General features: G+C 38.5%; 1 protein-coding gene across 1 annotated transcript in view; it reads left to right on the top strand.

Moving 5' to 3' along the window:
• The window catches only part of sema3b (sema domain, immunoglobulin domain (Ig), short basic domain, secreted, (semaphorin) 3B), a 28,695-nt gene extending 13,708 nt beyond the window's left edge, over positions 1–14,987 (top strand). Inside the window, exons 2-18 of the mRNA XM_056772621.1 lie at positions 1,338–1,626; positions 1,799–1,956; positions 2,971–3,033; positions 7,862–7,981; positions 8,111–8,204; positions 8,281–8,400; positions 8,490–8,632; positions 9,128–9,242; positions 9,349–9,418; positions 9,615–9,759; positions 9,963–10,182; positions 10,266–10,354; positions 10,567–10,608; positions 10,719–10,876; positions 11,377–11,432; positions 12,007–12,149; positions 12,333–14,987. Coding sequence (XP_056628599.1) covers positions 1,506–1,626; positions 1,799–1,956; positions 2,971–3,033; positions 7,862–7,981; positions 8,111–8,204; positions 8,281–8,400; positions 8,490–8,632; positions 9,128–9,242; positions 9,349–9,418; positions 9,615–9,759; positions 9,963–10,182; positions 10,266–10,354; positions 10,567–10,608; positions 10,719–10,876; positions 11,377–11,432; positions 12,007–12,149; positions 12,333–12,815 — 2,340 coding nt within the window. The 5' untranslated portion in view covers positions 1,338–1,505 and the 3' untranslated portion in view covers positions 12,816–14,987. The remainder of the gene's footprint in view (positions 1–1,337; positions 1,627–1,798; positions 1,957–2,970; positions 3,034–7,861; positions 7,982–8,110; positions 8,205–8,280; positions 8,401–8,489; positions 8,633–9,127; positions 9,243–9,348; positions 9,419–9,614; positions 9,760–9,962; positions 10,183–10,265; positions 10,355–10,566; positions 10,609–10,718; positions 10,877–11,376; positions 11,433–12,006; positions 12,150–12,332) is intronic.
• Positions 14,988–17,687: the final 2,700 nt, after the last annotated feature.

Genomic DNA, 17,687 nt, shown 5'->3' with positions numbered 1-17,687 from the left:
GTAGGTCGCCTTTTATCTTACTGCTGCTGCTCACTAACACTTATTAAAATTCATCACTGCAGCAAATGGGTATATAAAGTAGTTCTGTGTGTGTGTTGTGTGTTACTTTGGAGCTTTTAGACATGTGTTTTGTTTAATGCATATATCATCTTCTTTTAACGCTTTTCTGTCTCAAAACATAAATTCAGCACCTTTTTGGTGTCCTACCTGGAAAGAAAAAGAAATTGTATGATGCTTTGTTTCATAATTAACAATTGCAATATACAAAAATAAGGATACAGACAAAAGATGACCACACAAATTCCTCTTTATGTGCCTGATTTTGCTCTTATTCACACACACTCTACATTCTCACTTTACACAGGTACAGAAGTAGTGCGCTAAACAGTGCTCACATATTAAGTTTGTACTAAACATACTAAAAATATGTAAATGTAGTACTTCTAATAATGGTAAACAGCACAGTGGAGTACACTTAGATCTTCCCAAGTTTATCTTAAAAAGTCAAAAGTCTAATTGTATAAGGACAAAATTATTTTGTAAAATCACATCACTTTAATATTTTAGTGTATTTTAGTGTACTTTTTTATCTGGGTATAATAAACTATATATCTATATATTAGATAAAGGAAGAACATTAGAAGCACAAGAATGCGTCAAAGTGCATGCGTTCATCTCAATGTTTTGACTAAGAGCGGATGAGATTCCTGCTTTTAGCCTGCGTATCAAATCAGCTGTTTGTCTAGTTAGCCAGAATGATACAGTATCTTCTCCTTTCTCATCTGCTTTCCACATGATGTATATGAACGAGGGCAGTAATATTAAACAAGCGCAGGCACACTCTACAGTAATTCGATTTTGTTGTTCTGAAATGAGAGCTGGATGCTGTTCTGACCCACTTGAGCTTGGCTTTCACTTTGGCTATTCAACAAACATGGACCATTTACATTTATGCATTTGGCAAATGCTTTTTTCAAAGCGACTTACATTGCATTATACTATACATTTGTTACTAAGTATGTGCAATCCCTCGGATCGAACCCATGACCTTGGCGTTGCTAATGCCATGCTATAACCACTGAGCCATAGGAAGGCTTGTGTGAATGAATATGTGTGTGAGAGATATATTAGATCAGATTTCTCTCTGTCTTTAGACAGGACAGTAGCTTTGTACCATATGCCAGTGTTTCTGCATGTGTGTGTGTCTGTGTGTGGCTGCAGATCTGTTCTGGCTTTTACAAGACTGGTGCACTGAACAGTATTACTGTTTAAGTAAGGTTTGCAAGAAAGAAATGTATGAAATTGTGTAACATTTCTGTTGTTGTTTTTATGTTTAGCCTCCAGCATAAAGGATAAACTTTCACCGCATCACTGTCACAACAAGCAGGACACCTAAGAGCTGTCACGGCAACAGCTGCCTCGACAACCAGCATCCCGGTCAGCCATCTGTTTGGCAGCTGTCTGACGTTTTTCCTTGACTGAGAAGTTCTGGTGGTCCTCAGAAGATGATGACGACGGTGGTGATGATGTGCAGTTTGTTTGTTCTGCTTGGGCTGGTCAGCATCAGCGCTTCATCCAGTGGAAGTTCTTCATTGGCCTCACCACGTATGAAGCTGTCTTATAAAGGTAATGTATCTTGCTTAATACTAATTTGTGACTGCATGTATGGTGGTCCTAAAAACCCTATTAGACGTTTCAGATAACAAAATATCAAATCAAGTGGCAACCAAGTCTTTAAAAAGATTTTTTACAACCAACTTCTCGTTTCTGAGCTGTTTTGTTTTTTGTGTGTCTCCAGATCTTCAACAGTTTAATGGAGTTAAGCGATTTGAGTTAGAACGTTCATGTTGTTTTGGAGCACTCCTGTTGGATGAAGAGAGAGGACGTCTTTTTGTTGGCGGTCGTAACTACTTGTTATCGCTCAGTCTCGACAACATCAGCAAACAGGAACAGAAGGTACATTACATTTTCTCTCTTTTTCTTACCAAATCCTTTCCTATGTGAAATGTTAACCTTCAAATAATGTTAAAATAGTGTTTTTGACCACTCTTTGTGGCACATCACGAAACATGTTAGATCCCATCAGGGGCGGCCCTGGATTTTTCGGCCCATGTCAGCTCTTCACCAATTTTGTCGAAGGGGGGGTGGCGTGCGTTGTGTTTGATGGCATCAGTACTCCAACAAAACTGTCGGACGGGGGGTTGTGTGTATCATTTACATTTTAGGCATTTGGCAGACGCTTTTATCCGAAGCGACTTACATTGCTTTATCCTATACATTTTACATAGGTATTTGCAATCCCCTGGGATCAAACCCACAACCTTGCGCTGTTAACGCAATGCTCTTACCACTGAGCTATAGGAAATCTATCGAGTGCATTGTGTTACATGCATATGTGTCTTATGCCTTCACATTGGGTGCATTCGTAAAATATGTCCTCCCCTGGTCGTGGCCGTAGCCCGTCGGTGGGACGGCCGTTCTGGACTTTGACAGAATGTCCTACTGGTCAGTCCGCCCCTGGATCCCATTTACACTTGCATTTAGATCTCTCCACTTCATCCACTAAACTTATAAATTCTTATTATGCTTGAAAGAACGGGGAAAGCTTTATCATTTAACTTTTTAAATTAGACTTCAAACTAAATGATGGTTTGTTATGGTCCAGACCACCGTGCTGCTGACGGAATGATGGATCATTATTTCTTTAGGAAGGAAGTAATGATGGGCGAGAGTTCTCAGTCACTGTGTGCCAGGGCGAGACTCACACAAGCACACACAGGTGCTTTTAAGCTATCTTGTGTCCGGATGTATATGTGTGTTTTTTGCCCCTGGTCGTATTTTAACTGTCTCTCTGATGGGGTTCAGCGAGAATGTCCCTCAAGCTAAGGGACACGTCTAACCCTGCAGAGGTGATAACCTTTACCCAAACCTCTTCCTCACCTATGATCTCTCTCCGTCTCTTTCTTTCAGATTAACTGGCCAGCGCCTGTTGATTGGAGAGAAGAGTGCAACTGGGCGGGTAAAGACATCAATGTAAGTTTCTGCAATAGACAGATCTAGTGGTCACCAGCGCACCTGGTTTACAAGCTTATCAGTAAGATCTCCTTGAGATGTTTATATACAGAGACGCACACTCGGACAATTAGCACTGATATAACAAACAGCTCTCCCACATGACTCCTTCATTTACAGCCATAAATCACTGCAGATTGGTTTTCTGTGTTACAACCTGGGTTCCACTTTTTATTACGCTACCGCCACGGAAATAAATTAAGAGACCACAACAAAATTGTTTTCAACTTTTTATAGGTTTTAGTAGAAGCATAAATTGTTTAATTCTGTAAACTAATGACAACATTTTTTCCAAATTCCAAAGCAACAACATAAACGTTAATGCCCATGCAGGCTTTTGTGGCCCAAACGTAACTTCCGGTCCACATCCGCAAAGAATATAGAAGATTATTTCTGATAACAAGCAAAAGAAATAACAAGTAAATAACATAAGCTATAGCAAGTAAAAAGTATGTCTATCCAGTATTATTTTGTGTTACCAGTAGAAAAACCATTACATGGCTGAACTAAAAGTTACACAACCCTTTAAACAAATTGTTTGTTTAATAAAATTGATATTCAATATTTGTATTTATTTAATACAGTTATTATACAATAAATAATACATAAACATTTATATCAATTACATAAAATATGAATAGTTTTACTATCAGCCTCTAGCCAGACAGATCAACAAACACATATCAGAATTTAACATCGGGCCAGGCGTGTGCGTCTGGTACACCGTCTCTAGTTTTTTTTGTTTCCATTTATTTACAGACATTTGAAACAGGACGAACTGGTAAAATAACTATCTTTTGACATTTTAAACATTGCACTAACAAGTTCATATTCATTTTAAAATAACACAATATTATAATGTTTTACATGGATTTACATGATAAATATATTAGGGACAAAGCCTGGTTTTCCCCCAACTTTAATGTCTTGCATTCTCTCAGTCTTTCACACGACGACTTTGTGTCACTCCTGAGGTTAGTTTTAGTTGTAATTCAACAGAAATTGGAGTGAAATAGCTGCAATACAAAACTCTTTACATTTTTTTTGTAGCTGTCTGTTCAGATTCTTTGGGTGCTATTGACCATTACTGACCTGATGGTATCATAAGAATATTGTAGTACCTTTATATTAGAGTACTGAATGATAACTATGATTTTACCAAAACAAAAGCGACAAAACAAATATGGTTTTACCACCAAACTGGTAAAAACAAACGTGATAAACCATAGTACTGTTTTGTGGTATTTTTCCAATACAGTGAGACTTTCATCAGGTCACGGTCTTTATGCATTTTAGTGTGTTTGTTATATCTGGTGTGTTAAGCGGATGTGTGTGGGATGCTTTCGGGCACTTTGTGTCTCCCTGTCTTCACTGACTGTTCTCATTATTGTAGAGGGTGTGTCTAAGGTTGTGTTACTGTTGAATGTGTGTGTGGGGGGTCAGGGGTCCATCCTGCGGTGGGTAGATGACTGAGGTCAGCTGACAATGAGATCTACCACATACTCGCACAGCTTACACTGACCTGTGAATTGACCCTCATTAGATCTAGATGTGTACAGGGCGGCCGCGACAGAATCATACCTGAATAACTGAAGGATTTAAGATTTTCTCAAAGACTCTCCTTTGACCTCTCTCTCTTCATAAGTTTTAAATCTTATTTCTCACGCAACATCGCATATTCAACTAATTCTCGCACAAAGGTGTGCAAACACCTGCTTACCAGGATTATTTCCTAAACTTTTGTTGTGCATTCTATCATCATGGATTTATATGATGATGGATTTATGTGATGTTAGTCTTAGGTCGCGCACACGCCAACACACAGCCTGCATGTATGATTGTGAAAAAACAAGGATTGAATAATCAAGCTAATAAAAGGTCAAAGTTTAAAGTTCACAGCGAGCCTCTCTGCAGGAAGTTGACACATTCATAGCCTACCGCTTATTTCTCCTGAGAGACATTGTTCATTTTAAAGCTGCTTTTCTTTTGCTCTGTATCTTTCTTTCTATCTCTCTTTGTCTTTATTTCTCTCTGTCTTTCTCTCTTTGCCTCATGGGCTCACTTCAAAGACCTCATCAACGCACAGGCACACACCCCTAACACGTCCTGCCCTTATTGAGGGCTGTAAAGCTCTCGAAACAGAAGCCCCAGTGTGTGTACGAGAGTGAGAGAGAAAGGAAAGAGAGAGACCCCTTCCTGTATAAACACAGTTTGTCAGCAACTTAATTGGTCTTCGATGATTCTATTCCGCCACCCCCAACATACAACTCTCTCACACACACACACTTCACAGGGTGCGTTAAGCTCAAAGAGAGGCCTTTGTTCTCCACAAGACTTGTATGTGCGTGTGTGTGCCTGACTGTGTGTGCGTGCGTAAGTGTGTGTGTGTGCATGGTTTAGGGCATGGCAGGAGGGACTGACTATTGGGCACCAAGAAATGTCAGTCAGACCTGTAGAGGTAATGGAGAGGTTACACAAAAGACAAACTCTGATAGCTCTGATAATGTAGTGATTCTACTGAATTTCCATACCTAGACAGCTTTTCAAGATTGTTGTTTCAAAAGGTTGGCAGGAATTATCATAATTATGCTGCCTTTCAATATACTTGTTTTGGTCATATTCAGAGGCAGCATCACAGGTCCCCAGCATCCATTGCAATGAGTTCGATCAAAAAACATGACACATTAGAGAAATAGTGATTTATGTACTGTTCAAGTGTCATTTGACTGAAATGTTTGGCTAGATGGGCCACATGTGAGAATATCGTTAATAATTCAGCACCGGTAAAAAAACTGATATTTTCAGTGTTCTTCATTGGCCAAAAAAGAGAAAACACTAAATAAGCAAATTTAAAGATGATTTTGAAATCATTATTTATTATAGAATTACTTATTTATTAAAAAAAAACATTTCAAAAGATAGTGCACTAAAATCATTATGGTAAATTCCTTTGGCCACAAAAATCATGTAGCAAAAATCTTTAAATCTTTACCGCCGTCAAAAGATCTTGATACAAATATGTGACCCTGGACAACAAAACCAGTCTTATGAGTTGTAAGAAAAGGACAATATCTGGATAAGATGCAACCGTTTAAAACTCTGGAATCTGAGAGTGCAAAAGTGAGAAAATTGCCTTTGAAGTTGTTAATCAGAGGCACTGTGGCAGGCCATCCACTCATAAAAATACAGTTTTTATATATTTAAAGTAAGAAATTTATAAAATATCTTCAACTAACATGATATTTACTTAATATCCCTAATGATTTTTGCAATAATAGAAAAATCTGTCATTTTTACCCATATAATTGATTTTCGTCTTTTACTAAAAATGTTCCCGTGCTACTTAACACTGGTTTTGGGATCCAGGATCGCACATGTTTAATTATATTTGTATGTGTGAAATTGAAAAAAATGTAAATTTTGTAAAATAAATCAAATAAAATTTGGTGAATCATAGAAAATGTTAGAAATGAATTGTGCAGGGCATTCTATATTCATTTCTTCCATTAGAATTTTTATTTTATTTAAAAATAACATTTGATAGCCTACCTTTGAAACCTTTGTAAATCTTTAGAAGGTCTAATGCCCCGTTCACATTACAAGCGACATTTCAGCGGAGAGCTGGCGACAGGAGCAATAGCAACCTTTAGCAGCTGGATGGGGCGTGTCTAGAGACGCGACAAGGTTGAGAAATTGAAGATGGGAGCTTACGTGATTCTTCTCCCCTCAGCTCCTGTAGTGAGCGTCACCAGTAGTGGGACCATATAGCAACCATAACCGCCAACCCCTGCCAACTTGCAGTGACAAAGTCGCTTATAATGAATCATACTAAAACAGTAAAATAGTTTTATTTTTTTAATATATATATATATATGTAAAGAATAAGAGACCCTACACTTTTCAATGGTAGTGTACATATATGTAATTTAACACTGAAAGATATCATTTCAAATAGTATTAAAACAGAAGTTTTTTTATATTTCTGTCTACACAACAGACCGTCACATTGTGTACAGGCATAACTTATATTTTACGCTTGGGTCAGACCTCCATGAAATGATGGATCATTATCACATTATCCAAAAAATTAGAGGACAGCTGCTTAATATTTAACCGTTGCGAGTGTTTTTGAGAACATTCACACACATGTTCAGTTCAGGGTTCATTCTGTTGTTGAGCGCACATGTTAATCCGATAGAGAGAAGATGGTTTGAGACGTAATTACAGTCCATACAGCAGCAACATCTGCTACTGAAACTGAATAGACCCTGAGAGACCGTCGTCTCTCCTCCTCTTTTACATCCTGCTTTATTCTCCATCTTCCGTGGAATCCGGATGTTCCCGCTACCTCATGTTGTCGTAGCGATCATCGGCGCCCTGGGAAATGTGGCGTGCTCCAGCGAGCACACTTACAAAAGGAGGAGAGAAGCAGAGGGACTATATGAGCCCATGTGTGTATGTGTCAGTTTAACAGTTGGCCCTTTACTCTGTTGTGGTGTGTGAAAGAGAGAGTGTGAGAGATTACAGAAAGTTCCGGGATCACAGCGAGTAGGGAAAGGTCGGTGCAAGTGTCAAGCTGTTGTCAAGGATACGTAATACAATGACGTTTCACTTCTGACCGCCCTTTAAGGGGTCCCTTAAGGGACAAACAAAATGTGTGTTTTTTTGGGTCTGCTCTGGTCTACTGATAGTCAATCCAGATGGGGACAGTCTCTGTGTCTGGCAGATGAACTGGTGAAAGTATTTCAAATATGTTCATCGTAAAATAGATTTGTGTGTGTTTTTGCAGACGGACTGCGTCAACTATGTGAAAATTCTTCACCATTATAATCGTACTCACCTGTACACCTGTGGGACGGGAGCGTTCCACCCCACATGTGTGTACGTGGAGGTGGGACAGAAGTTGGAGGTACGTTCCTGTAGCTCGCATGATACTAACAATGCCAAGTTTAGATCATAAAATCTGCCAGCAGCAAAAATATAGTGTTATGCAACTTCCCTTTCTGTTTGCCAAATGCACATCTTCCTCTCTTTGTAGGATCACATATTTAGAATCGATCCCTCTATGGCAGAAGATGGAAAAGGAAAGAGTCCGTATGACCCACGGCATACATCAGCATCCGTTCTGATTGGTAAGCAGCCATTCCTCATTTCAATGATGCTGTTACATTATGACCAATCAGTAACCAGCTTTATGTCATTGAACAGGTGATGAGCTCTATGCAGGGGTTGCTACCGATCTGATGGGGCGGGACTTCACAATATTCCGCAGTATGGGACGTAGGCCCTCCATACGAACAGAACAGCACGATTCACGCTGGCTGAATGGTGTGTGTATGATAGATGTATCATGTGTTTGTTTCATCTTTGACACTGTTTTTGGATTGTGAATGAGACATGCGATATGTGCGTTTCAGAGCCAAAGTTTATAGCGGCGTTTGGTGTTCCCGAGAGTGAGAATCCAGACGATGATAAAGTCTTCTTCTTCTTTAGAGAAACTGCGGTGGAAGCTCAGGGATTCGGGAAGGTTACCTATGCTCGGATTGGTCAGCTCTGCCGGGTTAGGAGCCAGTCATTTATTTGGCACTGGAAAAAAATGAATTTCTTACTTAGTATTTATGTCTTGTTTTGCAGTACAAATATTCATTCACTTAAATGACCTAAGATATTAAATAAATAAACAAAAATAAAGTTTTTATTGTTGTATGGACACAAAACCGCATTGCATTAAGTGAATGGAACTATTTTTCTAAATATCTCCTTTCGTGTTCTGCGGAAGAAATGATGAGAAAGGGTGAGTGTATGATGACATCATTTTTATTTTAAGCATCACTTATTAAACAAATCACTTTTCTTTGAGAACAAGACTTAAAATTTTAGGTAAATTTCCCTGTCAAGTAAATGAATCTTGGTCGAATCATGTTTATATATTTGTACTGGAGACTTTAAAAAAATACAATTTTTATGATTTTTATGCAGTCCAGTGTTACGCAGTCACTTATTAGGTTCTGTTTGTTGATCATTTTGATTTGATTGCGTATTTTGTTTGTCACAGAATGATATGGGAGGGCAACGCAGTCTAGTGAACAAGTGGACGACATTTCTAAAGGCTCGTCTTGTGTGTTCTGTACCAGGCAACGATGGCACTGAAACACATTTCGATGAACTTCGTAAGAACCGTCTCATAGTGTAAACACAAACACATAAGACTGTGTTCCACAAAGCTAGCTGCCGGTTGAATTTCATTGACCTTTTGACCTTTGTCCTAACCTTTAGGGGATGTGTTCCTGCTGCAGACCCGTGACAAAAAGAATCCGCTGATCTACACGGTCTTTACCACTTCCAGGTCAGAGTTCATCAATATATCTTGCATTTTACAGTATTTAGGTCCAGGGCAGTTTTTACTTTTAGATTCAATTTAGTGACCTGGTTTAAGTGACTCCAGTGTGTGTTTTTTTCTTTCTCTTCTCTAAAATGTGTTTTGAAGCTGTCCTTTAGTTTAATGTGTTAACAGTTTGTATGTTTAAATGTTTTTCCTACAGTAGTGTATTTCAAGGCTCTGCAGTGTGTCTGTACACCATGAATGACATTCGGCGGGCATTTTTAGGGCCTTTTGCTCATAAAGAGGGACCGAATTATCAGTGGGTGCCATTTCAGGGTAAAGTGCCATACCCACGGCCTGGCATGGTGAGACTCGAATCCCTACCTACACAACACATCAATGCCTCAATGCAATTACAAATTAATGTTTTAAATGAATGTTGTATAAATGCTACAAAAGTAAAGGTAGATTTGAAGTTATTCAGACGCATCTTGCTGGTTATCAATCTGAACATGCTGACCGGAAATGAATTTTCGGATTCTACAGATATCATCTTTTTCTTCCTCAGTGTCCCAGCAAGACCTTCGGTAGTTTTGAAACCACTAAAGGTTTTCCTGATAACGTAATCCAGTTTGCAAGGCACCATCCGTTAATGTTTAATCCAGTCACTCCACTGGGGGGCCGACCGCTGTTCCTGCGTACTGGAATACCGTACAGCTTCACTCAGATTACTGTAGACCGCGTCAATGCGGCTGATGGCCACTATGATGTAATGTTCATCGGCACAGGTAGGGCAGAGGAGACAAGCGTCTGGGCGCCTGTTTGTGTGTACACTGAATGTGTCTGTTAAACGTGATGTGTCTCTCTGCAGATGTTGGCTCTGTGCTGAAGGTGATCTCTGTTCCTAGAGGAAGCTGGAGCAACACAGAGCTTCTGCTGGAGGAACTCCAGGTTTTTAAGGTGGGGGAGCGCGTGATGTGTATGTGGGGGATTACTGAGCTGGACGTGTTAGATTTGTCCCCAGAAGTTAGCAAAACACTAAATTACATTTGTACATTTTTCGTAGATAATAATAATTATATCTTGAAAAATAAAATATGTAAGAAATACGTTCTCAAAAACAATGTTACCTGAACCATAACTGACATAATTATACTGTCTTCTCTCTGCAGGATTCATCGTCTATTATTAGCATGCAGATTTCCTCTAAACGGGTAAGAGTGAGACTTTTCTAGAAAGCATCAGCCGCACATAAACAATATTATCCACACGTGCCAGAAGCATCTTACTTAATCTTGTGATGATTTTCTGTATCTCTCCACAGCAACAGCTGTATGTGGGTTCAGACACAGGTGTGGTACAGGTGCCTCTGCATCGCTGCAGTATGTATGGTAAAGCGTGTGCCGAATGCTGTCTGGCTCGAGATCCTTACTGCGCCTGGGACGGACACTCATGCACACGCTATCTGCCAAACACCAAACGGTACACAACAAGGCTTTTTGGTACATTGCGTATTTCACATGTGTTTAAAGGAACAGTTCACCCATTGATGAAAATTCTGTCATTTACTCACCTTCAAGTTATTCCCAATCTGTTTGAATATCTTTGTTCTGATGAACATATCAGAAGATTTTTGGAAGAATGCTCTTAACCAAATAGTTCTTGGCCACCATTGACTACCATAATAGGAAAATTTGCTTTATAAAATTCTTTGTTCTGTTGAACACAAAAGATATTTTTAAAGAATGTAGGAAAGCAAACAGTTTTGGGATACCTTTTGACTACCATTGTAATTGTCTTTACTATGTTAGTCCATCGTGGCCGAGAATTGTTTGGTCAAAAGCATTCTTCCAAATATCTTTCTGTGTATATCAGAACAAAGAAGTGTATACAGATGTGGAACAACTCAAAGTTGAGTAAACGATGACAGAAACTGTCCCTTTAATATGATGATAATAAATTGTTTGTTTTTGTGTGTGTAGAAGGTTCCGGCGTCAGGATGTGAGGAATGGTGATCCTAATGCTCTCTGCTCTGGAGGTAAAGCTACAGTACCACTGTAAACCGCTAGGGGGCACACCACCCTACTTAAATTTGAATTCAAGACAAGGAATTTGACACAGTGGGAGTTGACCTACATGGAATGCTGTAATTGACACTTATCGTGATTCGTTTTATCTAAAAAGTAGAATAATTGGTTTTCGGTAGCTCAGCTGGTAAAGAATGATGCTAGCAACAAAAAGGTCATGAAATTCCCAGGAAACCAACACAAACTGATTAAATGTACACCTTAAAGGCACATTTCACTCAGAAATAAAAATTCTGTCATCATCCCTCAACATTTCTTTTTGATAAACAAAGATATTTGGAAGAATGCTTCTGACCAAACAGTTCTTGGCCACCATCGACTACCATAGTAGGAAAAATTACAATGGGAGTCAAAAGTGCCCCAGAAATGTTTGCTTTCCTACATTCTTGAAAATATCTTCTTTTGTGTTCGAACATCACAAAGAAATGTACAAAGTATTTTTTCTTACAATAGCTTTGGATTTGGCCTTTAAAAAGAGAACACGGTCTCCACACATACAACGGAGTAACTGTATGTCCTCTACAGATCACCAAAAGCAGCGTATCCTAGAGAAGAGGTTATACGCTGTGGATGGAAGCAGCTCGTTCCTGGAATGTATCCCTAAATCACTGCAGGCCCAGATTACATGGACCTTTCAGAAGCACGCAGAAAACCCACGGCAGGAGGAGGTAAGAGAGATAAATAGAGAGAGACCGAGGATTATAAGAACGACTGAGGAAGGAGACATCATTGATAAGACATGATAAATATGTGTCTTTATGTAAATTAATGAGTTTGGTTCTCTCTATCAGTGCAATCGTATCTGATGCTCAATTACTTCAATGTGTAATTGCAAATGTGTGTACTTAAAGGTTCGTCTGGATGACCGCATAATGCACACAGAACGAGGTCTGTTGTTCAGACGTGCCCTGCGAAGAGATGCTGGCGTGTATCAGTGTCACGCAATGGAACACGGATTTACCCAAACCCTCCTCGCCATCACGTTGGAGATCCTGCATTCGAGTGGCTCCGCACCTGCCGCTGTCAACCCTCGAAGCCCCGGCCACTCCCACGGCCAGTCTGCTAATCAAAAGCTGTGGTACCGGGACTTCATGCAGCTGGTGGATCACCCCAACCTGAGCACGGTCGATCAGATCTGCGAGCAGGTCTGGTCCCGCAAGCACAGCCTATCGGGAAAAAGCGCTCCAGATCCAGCCAATGAGGCTCCAGGACATGACCCTTTGAACTCGAATCATAAAAAATGGAAGCACCTGAAGGAAGTGAGGAAGGGGCGAAATCGCAGAACACATGATGGAAGACCCGCCCCCCGAGCTCCTCGGAGTGCAGGAGAGTAGCGAAGGGTAGCGAGAGAGACTGAGAGACCAAAAACAAAAGAGAGATCACTGGAGACGGACAGATTCCTTCGCAGCATCTCATTTTAAGACTGTTTATCGCCTAACACACGTGTTCTGCTTTTTATTATCCCCCCTCCCCTTGACACCATCCTTCTACCCAATAAACACTACTGCCCTGTCTGCCTATTCCTAAAGCGACTGCCTGCTATCAGTCTTTATATACTCTGATGTCTTCATCTCTTGTCTACAGACCCAATCTAGTGCCCCATGACCCCAATCCCGCCTATAGCCCCAGCTTCTATTACTCCAGCCTCAGTTTACGGTGCTGTCAGTTCCTAATGATTACCCAGAAGCTCACGCTTAAGGTCATTTACCCGCACACACAAAACCAAGAAGACTTTGGCCCACTCTCCTGAATTGCAACTTGAGGACAAATGCATGCATGCACCGTGTAGATCAGTAAACGGTAAACAGACATTTAGTGAGTTCATGTGTACTTGTGTGTGTGTTTTAACTGTCTGTTGTACAACGTGTGTTGGGTAGATTAGATTCTTCTTTAACTTTGGCCTTGAAACGGAGACCGCATAGAAACTCTGACTCACCAGCTCCAGATGAAAATCCTCACCTTCTTCCACTGCTTGAAAACTTGCATACTTAAACATTTCAAGCAAGCAAAAGACTAAAAAGAAGAAAATGACAAAACGGTTGTTACTAAAAGTGTGCTTATGGGTGAAAGTTTTTCATGCCACCGTATGTACAAACCTAAAGAGGTTAGTGAGCTTTACATTTTTGGCATGGGGTCTGCTTTATTTCTGATGTTGTATGAGACTGGATTATGGATCAAATGGTCTAACACCCGAGGACGAAATCTACAAAACGTTTGTATTTAACTTAAAGCCCACCATTATCCTGCTGACCTCTGAAAAGGCAAAACGGTCATGTTGTGTTTGTAAGAGAAACGTTTCCTGATTTTATAGCGCTGTACCATGTTCAAAGAAATTCATTTTATTCACTGTTTATAAGAATATGTGTTCTTTAAACATAAAACATCCTAGTGTTTGTATATTGTATGTCGGCACATAATTTAGGAAACAATCCCAGATCGTCTCTTAAAACAAATAACAATGACATAATTTCCTCTTTCATATCCTTGATGAATATTTAATATATTTGATGTGTATCCAATGGTCCAAATTTCAAATGCTGATCCAGCAGCGTTGGATTTGTTAGTTGCCTAAATGCATGTTTACAAACGTAAGACCAGTTTTCCGAACTTAATTGAAAATGGGGCATATAGGTGCGACCTCAAAGTTCAAAAGCAAATTGTTATCGTTCTACAAATTTACATAATCTATCTATATATTTGAAAGTTAAATAGATTTGACCAGTAAAGGCACAGATGTTTGAGGAGTGGTGATGTGTTGAGGATGTCGAGGGTTAAGCACGACCTCTTCTGGTGATTGCCAAGAGTTCATCTTGGCATTGTAAAATAATCTATTCAGATTCATTTTAAACAGATAAGAATGTATCTGGGTGAAAATGGTGGATTATCATGTGGTAGTATTTATATCTGTTTTCCAAAAAGTTTTTTATTTTTGCATGACTTAGAAACGTCTTGGTGAGCGTGTTTACAATGGAAAACCCATGTTTTAAAACTAGGTTATCTGGTGTTTTCATTGTATATTTATAAGACTCGATAAGCTATGTGTTGTGGTAGTGCTAAAACTTACCTACATGTGTAATGTCCGTTTTGACAGAGAAATCATGCTTGTGTATATTTTGAAATTCTTTTCACTTCTTTTTAATACATATTTAAAACTTACACACTACGTTTGAAAGTCACTTGCCAAATAGTCTTTTAAATGTCTCTTCTCAAGAAAAAACATCCAAAGCCTTTCCAACTCTTTAATTAGACTCTTCTCAGTTTTTGAGATAGTGTAAGAGCGTATGTGTGTGTCTCAGTGTGAGAGCGATTGTGTGTGTTTATGCCATTAAATATTAGGACATCTCTAAATGGCGAACAAGAGCGAGTTTCATTTTGTTGACAGGTCGAAGGTCGAAGGCCAAAGTTGACGCGAACACTGTATTACTCCCTGAGTTTCTTCCTCTGTGGATTGTTGCATCAGACTGTAATTCATTAATACAATAAAACATGTAGTTACTTCAAAATAATTAAGTAGCAAGTGAATTTTTGATAAACAAGTCTTTCCTGTGGCTCAGTGGTTAGATCATGGCGCTAACAATGCCAAGGTCATGGGTGCTGTCCCAGGGGATTGCACATAGTCAGAAACAAATGTATAATATATTGCAATGTAAGTCGCTTTGGAAAAAAGTGTCTGCCAAAAGCATAAATGTAAATTTAAACAATTGTATAGTAGCAAAATTTCCCCACTCGAGTGCGCTGTTGTGCAAGAATATAACAGCTGGTAGAGTAGAATATCGTTTCTAAAAAATGATCAAACAGAATTACTTCAAAATAATTATGCAGCAAGTTGATTTTTTGATTAACAAATTGTGTAAACTATTGTGTAGTAGCACAATTTCACCACTCGAGTGTGCTGTTGTGCAAGCATATTATTGTTTATTATATAATTGAGTAGATTATTGTTTCCATAAATTATGAAACTCACTTTAATGCATGTAATTTGTATTTTAAAAAAGAATACTGTGTATGGGAACCCTAAAGCCTGGTATACTTAATCAAGTTTACATTTCCACTGTTTCCACAGGCTTTTCAACATCTCAAGATCTCACAAGACAGATGTTTGCTCTAAGACTGATGTTTCATCCACATTTTTTTATGTAGCGCTATACTGTAGGGCCGTAGCTAGAGATTTCTGGTCCCCTGAAAAAATTTGGGCCCCCACCGCCTTTTATATCAAGTTTTATATCATATCGCGTAGTCTATTTACATTCAACAGAAGATGGTAATGTTGTTGTAAACTCTTTTTAAAAGTTAAATGTTTATAAATGTTATATGAACTTATGAAACGTTGTCTTAAATAAATGCATGAAGATTTTTAAGAAACTAATAAACAAAACAATAAAAGACAAAACATTATTAAATAATAATAAATAAAACGGTTTTAAAAATGACCAGCAGTACTGTTTAATAGTTTTTTCAATCAGTCTGATATCAATTTAACATTAATAACTGAAAAGAATGCAGTCATGTAAATAAATAAATAGACCACTTAAATGTTTCTAAAGTCTTAATGTTGATGAAAATAATATGGTATTGCAGGATATATAATTAAATAAAGCCAATAAATGTATCATACAAAAGCCCCACGAACTAAATCATGCAGATCCCTGTTTAAACTTTTTTTTTTCTCTAAAAGTCATTTTTTCTATTTAAATTATTCTAGATGTTTTCTGGAATACTATTGTATATAGAAGGCTTAGAATGTTGTACTTATACTATACCATCACTATGATATACTACAGTACACTAATAGTAACTAATACAGATTATGCCACAGGTGTATAACTGTGTTTTTAATGTGGGGGTCATAATTTGTTCAAATTAACCAGACTTTTATTTTAAAGGGCAGCTGCAAAGACCTTTGAGTTTCAGTGATATAATAAATAAGGTTATTTATCTGACTGAACTCACAAAAGGAACATAATCATATCTGCTCTATAGATCAAGCCCATTGCAGAGCCTATAAAGTCCATTAACAATGCTTGCTCTTTGCTTGCTAAGAAAGTCATTGGCTCTTGAAAAAACATTCAGGTCTGCGAATTTCCAATCCCTGTTCTCTTCTGCTCACAGGGTGACAGTTGTAATGATAAATGAATCTAATTAGGCCTAATTAACCCTTCATTAGACTTCATTAACCTCTCAGACTCTCATTAGGGGTGTTGACTTAAGAAAACAGGGTCTTAGTGTCAACAACTCTCGCTAACCTCTCATTTCTTGCACTCATTTTAATTCTTTAATTTCTCTTTCACTGGGTCTCTCAGACCAAACCAAAAAGTTTTACTGTTACAAGCTAAAAAAACTGGATAGTTCATATTTTGTATGTTTTTCAAGATAACATTCTTGTTTAATTAACTATTACTTTGTCTGTTTTAGCTAGAGGCAAACTTAAGCCTCTTGCAGAATAATGATTCTTACCAATCCGTGTGGTCAGGATGTGATCATAGGGTGTCAGTGAAAAACCCCGGCCTCTGTACATTTCACTGTTTACGTTGGTGACATACACTTCCTCGGGCTTTAATCATGTCTAAGGATTGTAGTCAGACAACGTGATGTGGAATTTTGATACTTGAATGCAATATTTCTATCAATTAAACTTCTAGCTATTAGGGAACTTTGTAAAAAGAGGCAGAAGGGAATTGTTTGCCTCCCTTCGCCATAATGAAGTGGAAGGAATCCTTAAAGGCTATCATAATACCGGCTGTGTTAAGAAAATACATTAGAATGTTTTGCTTTCACTTTAGGCTACTGCCAAAGTAAAATGATTCCCATGCGCTTATTTCACTCACAACAAAGTAAAGAATACTCAAACTTTTAACAAACTTTGTCAACTTCAGAAGAAAACATCTTGCACAGTTTGTCACTTATGATGCAAACACTATACTGCATCACATTTAAACACACATTTCGGTTTCATTTTTCTGTTCTGGTCGTGTCTGGTTTATGAATGTCTTTGTTGATTTTTATAGCTTTTTCTGTGGTTTGTTCTCCAGCTGCTGTATATATCATAACGCCAGCATATGTTCTGAATGTCAAGCCTCAAACTGACTAATGACGCTTGCATATGACTTCACTTTGAACGGCATCATTTTTTGTATTGTACATTAAAATGTTCAGGAGTAAAAGACCTTTCCAGTCCAACATGATAAACCAGCAGAGAGTTAAACACA

Source organism: Triplophysa dalaica, chromosome 18, assembly GCF_015846415.1.
Source record: "Triplophysa dalaica isolate WHDGS20190420 chromosome 18, ASM1584641v1, whole genome shotgun sequence".
NCBI lineage: Eukaryota > Metazoa > Chordata > Actinopteri > Cypriniformes > Nemacheilidae > Triplophysa > Triplophysa dalaica.
This window is presented reverse-complemented; position numbering and strand designations above follow the sequence as displayed.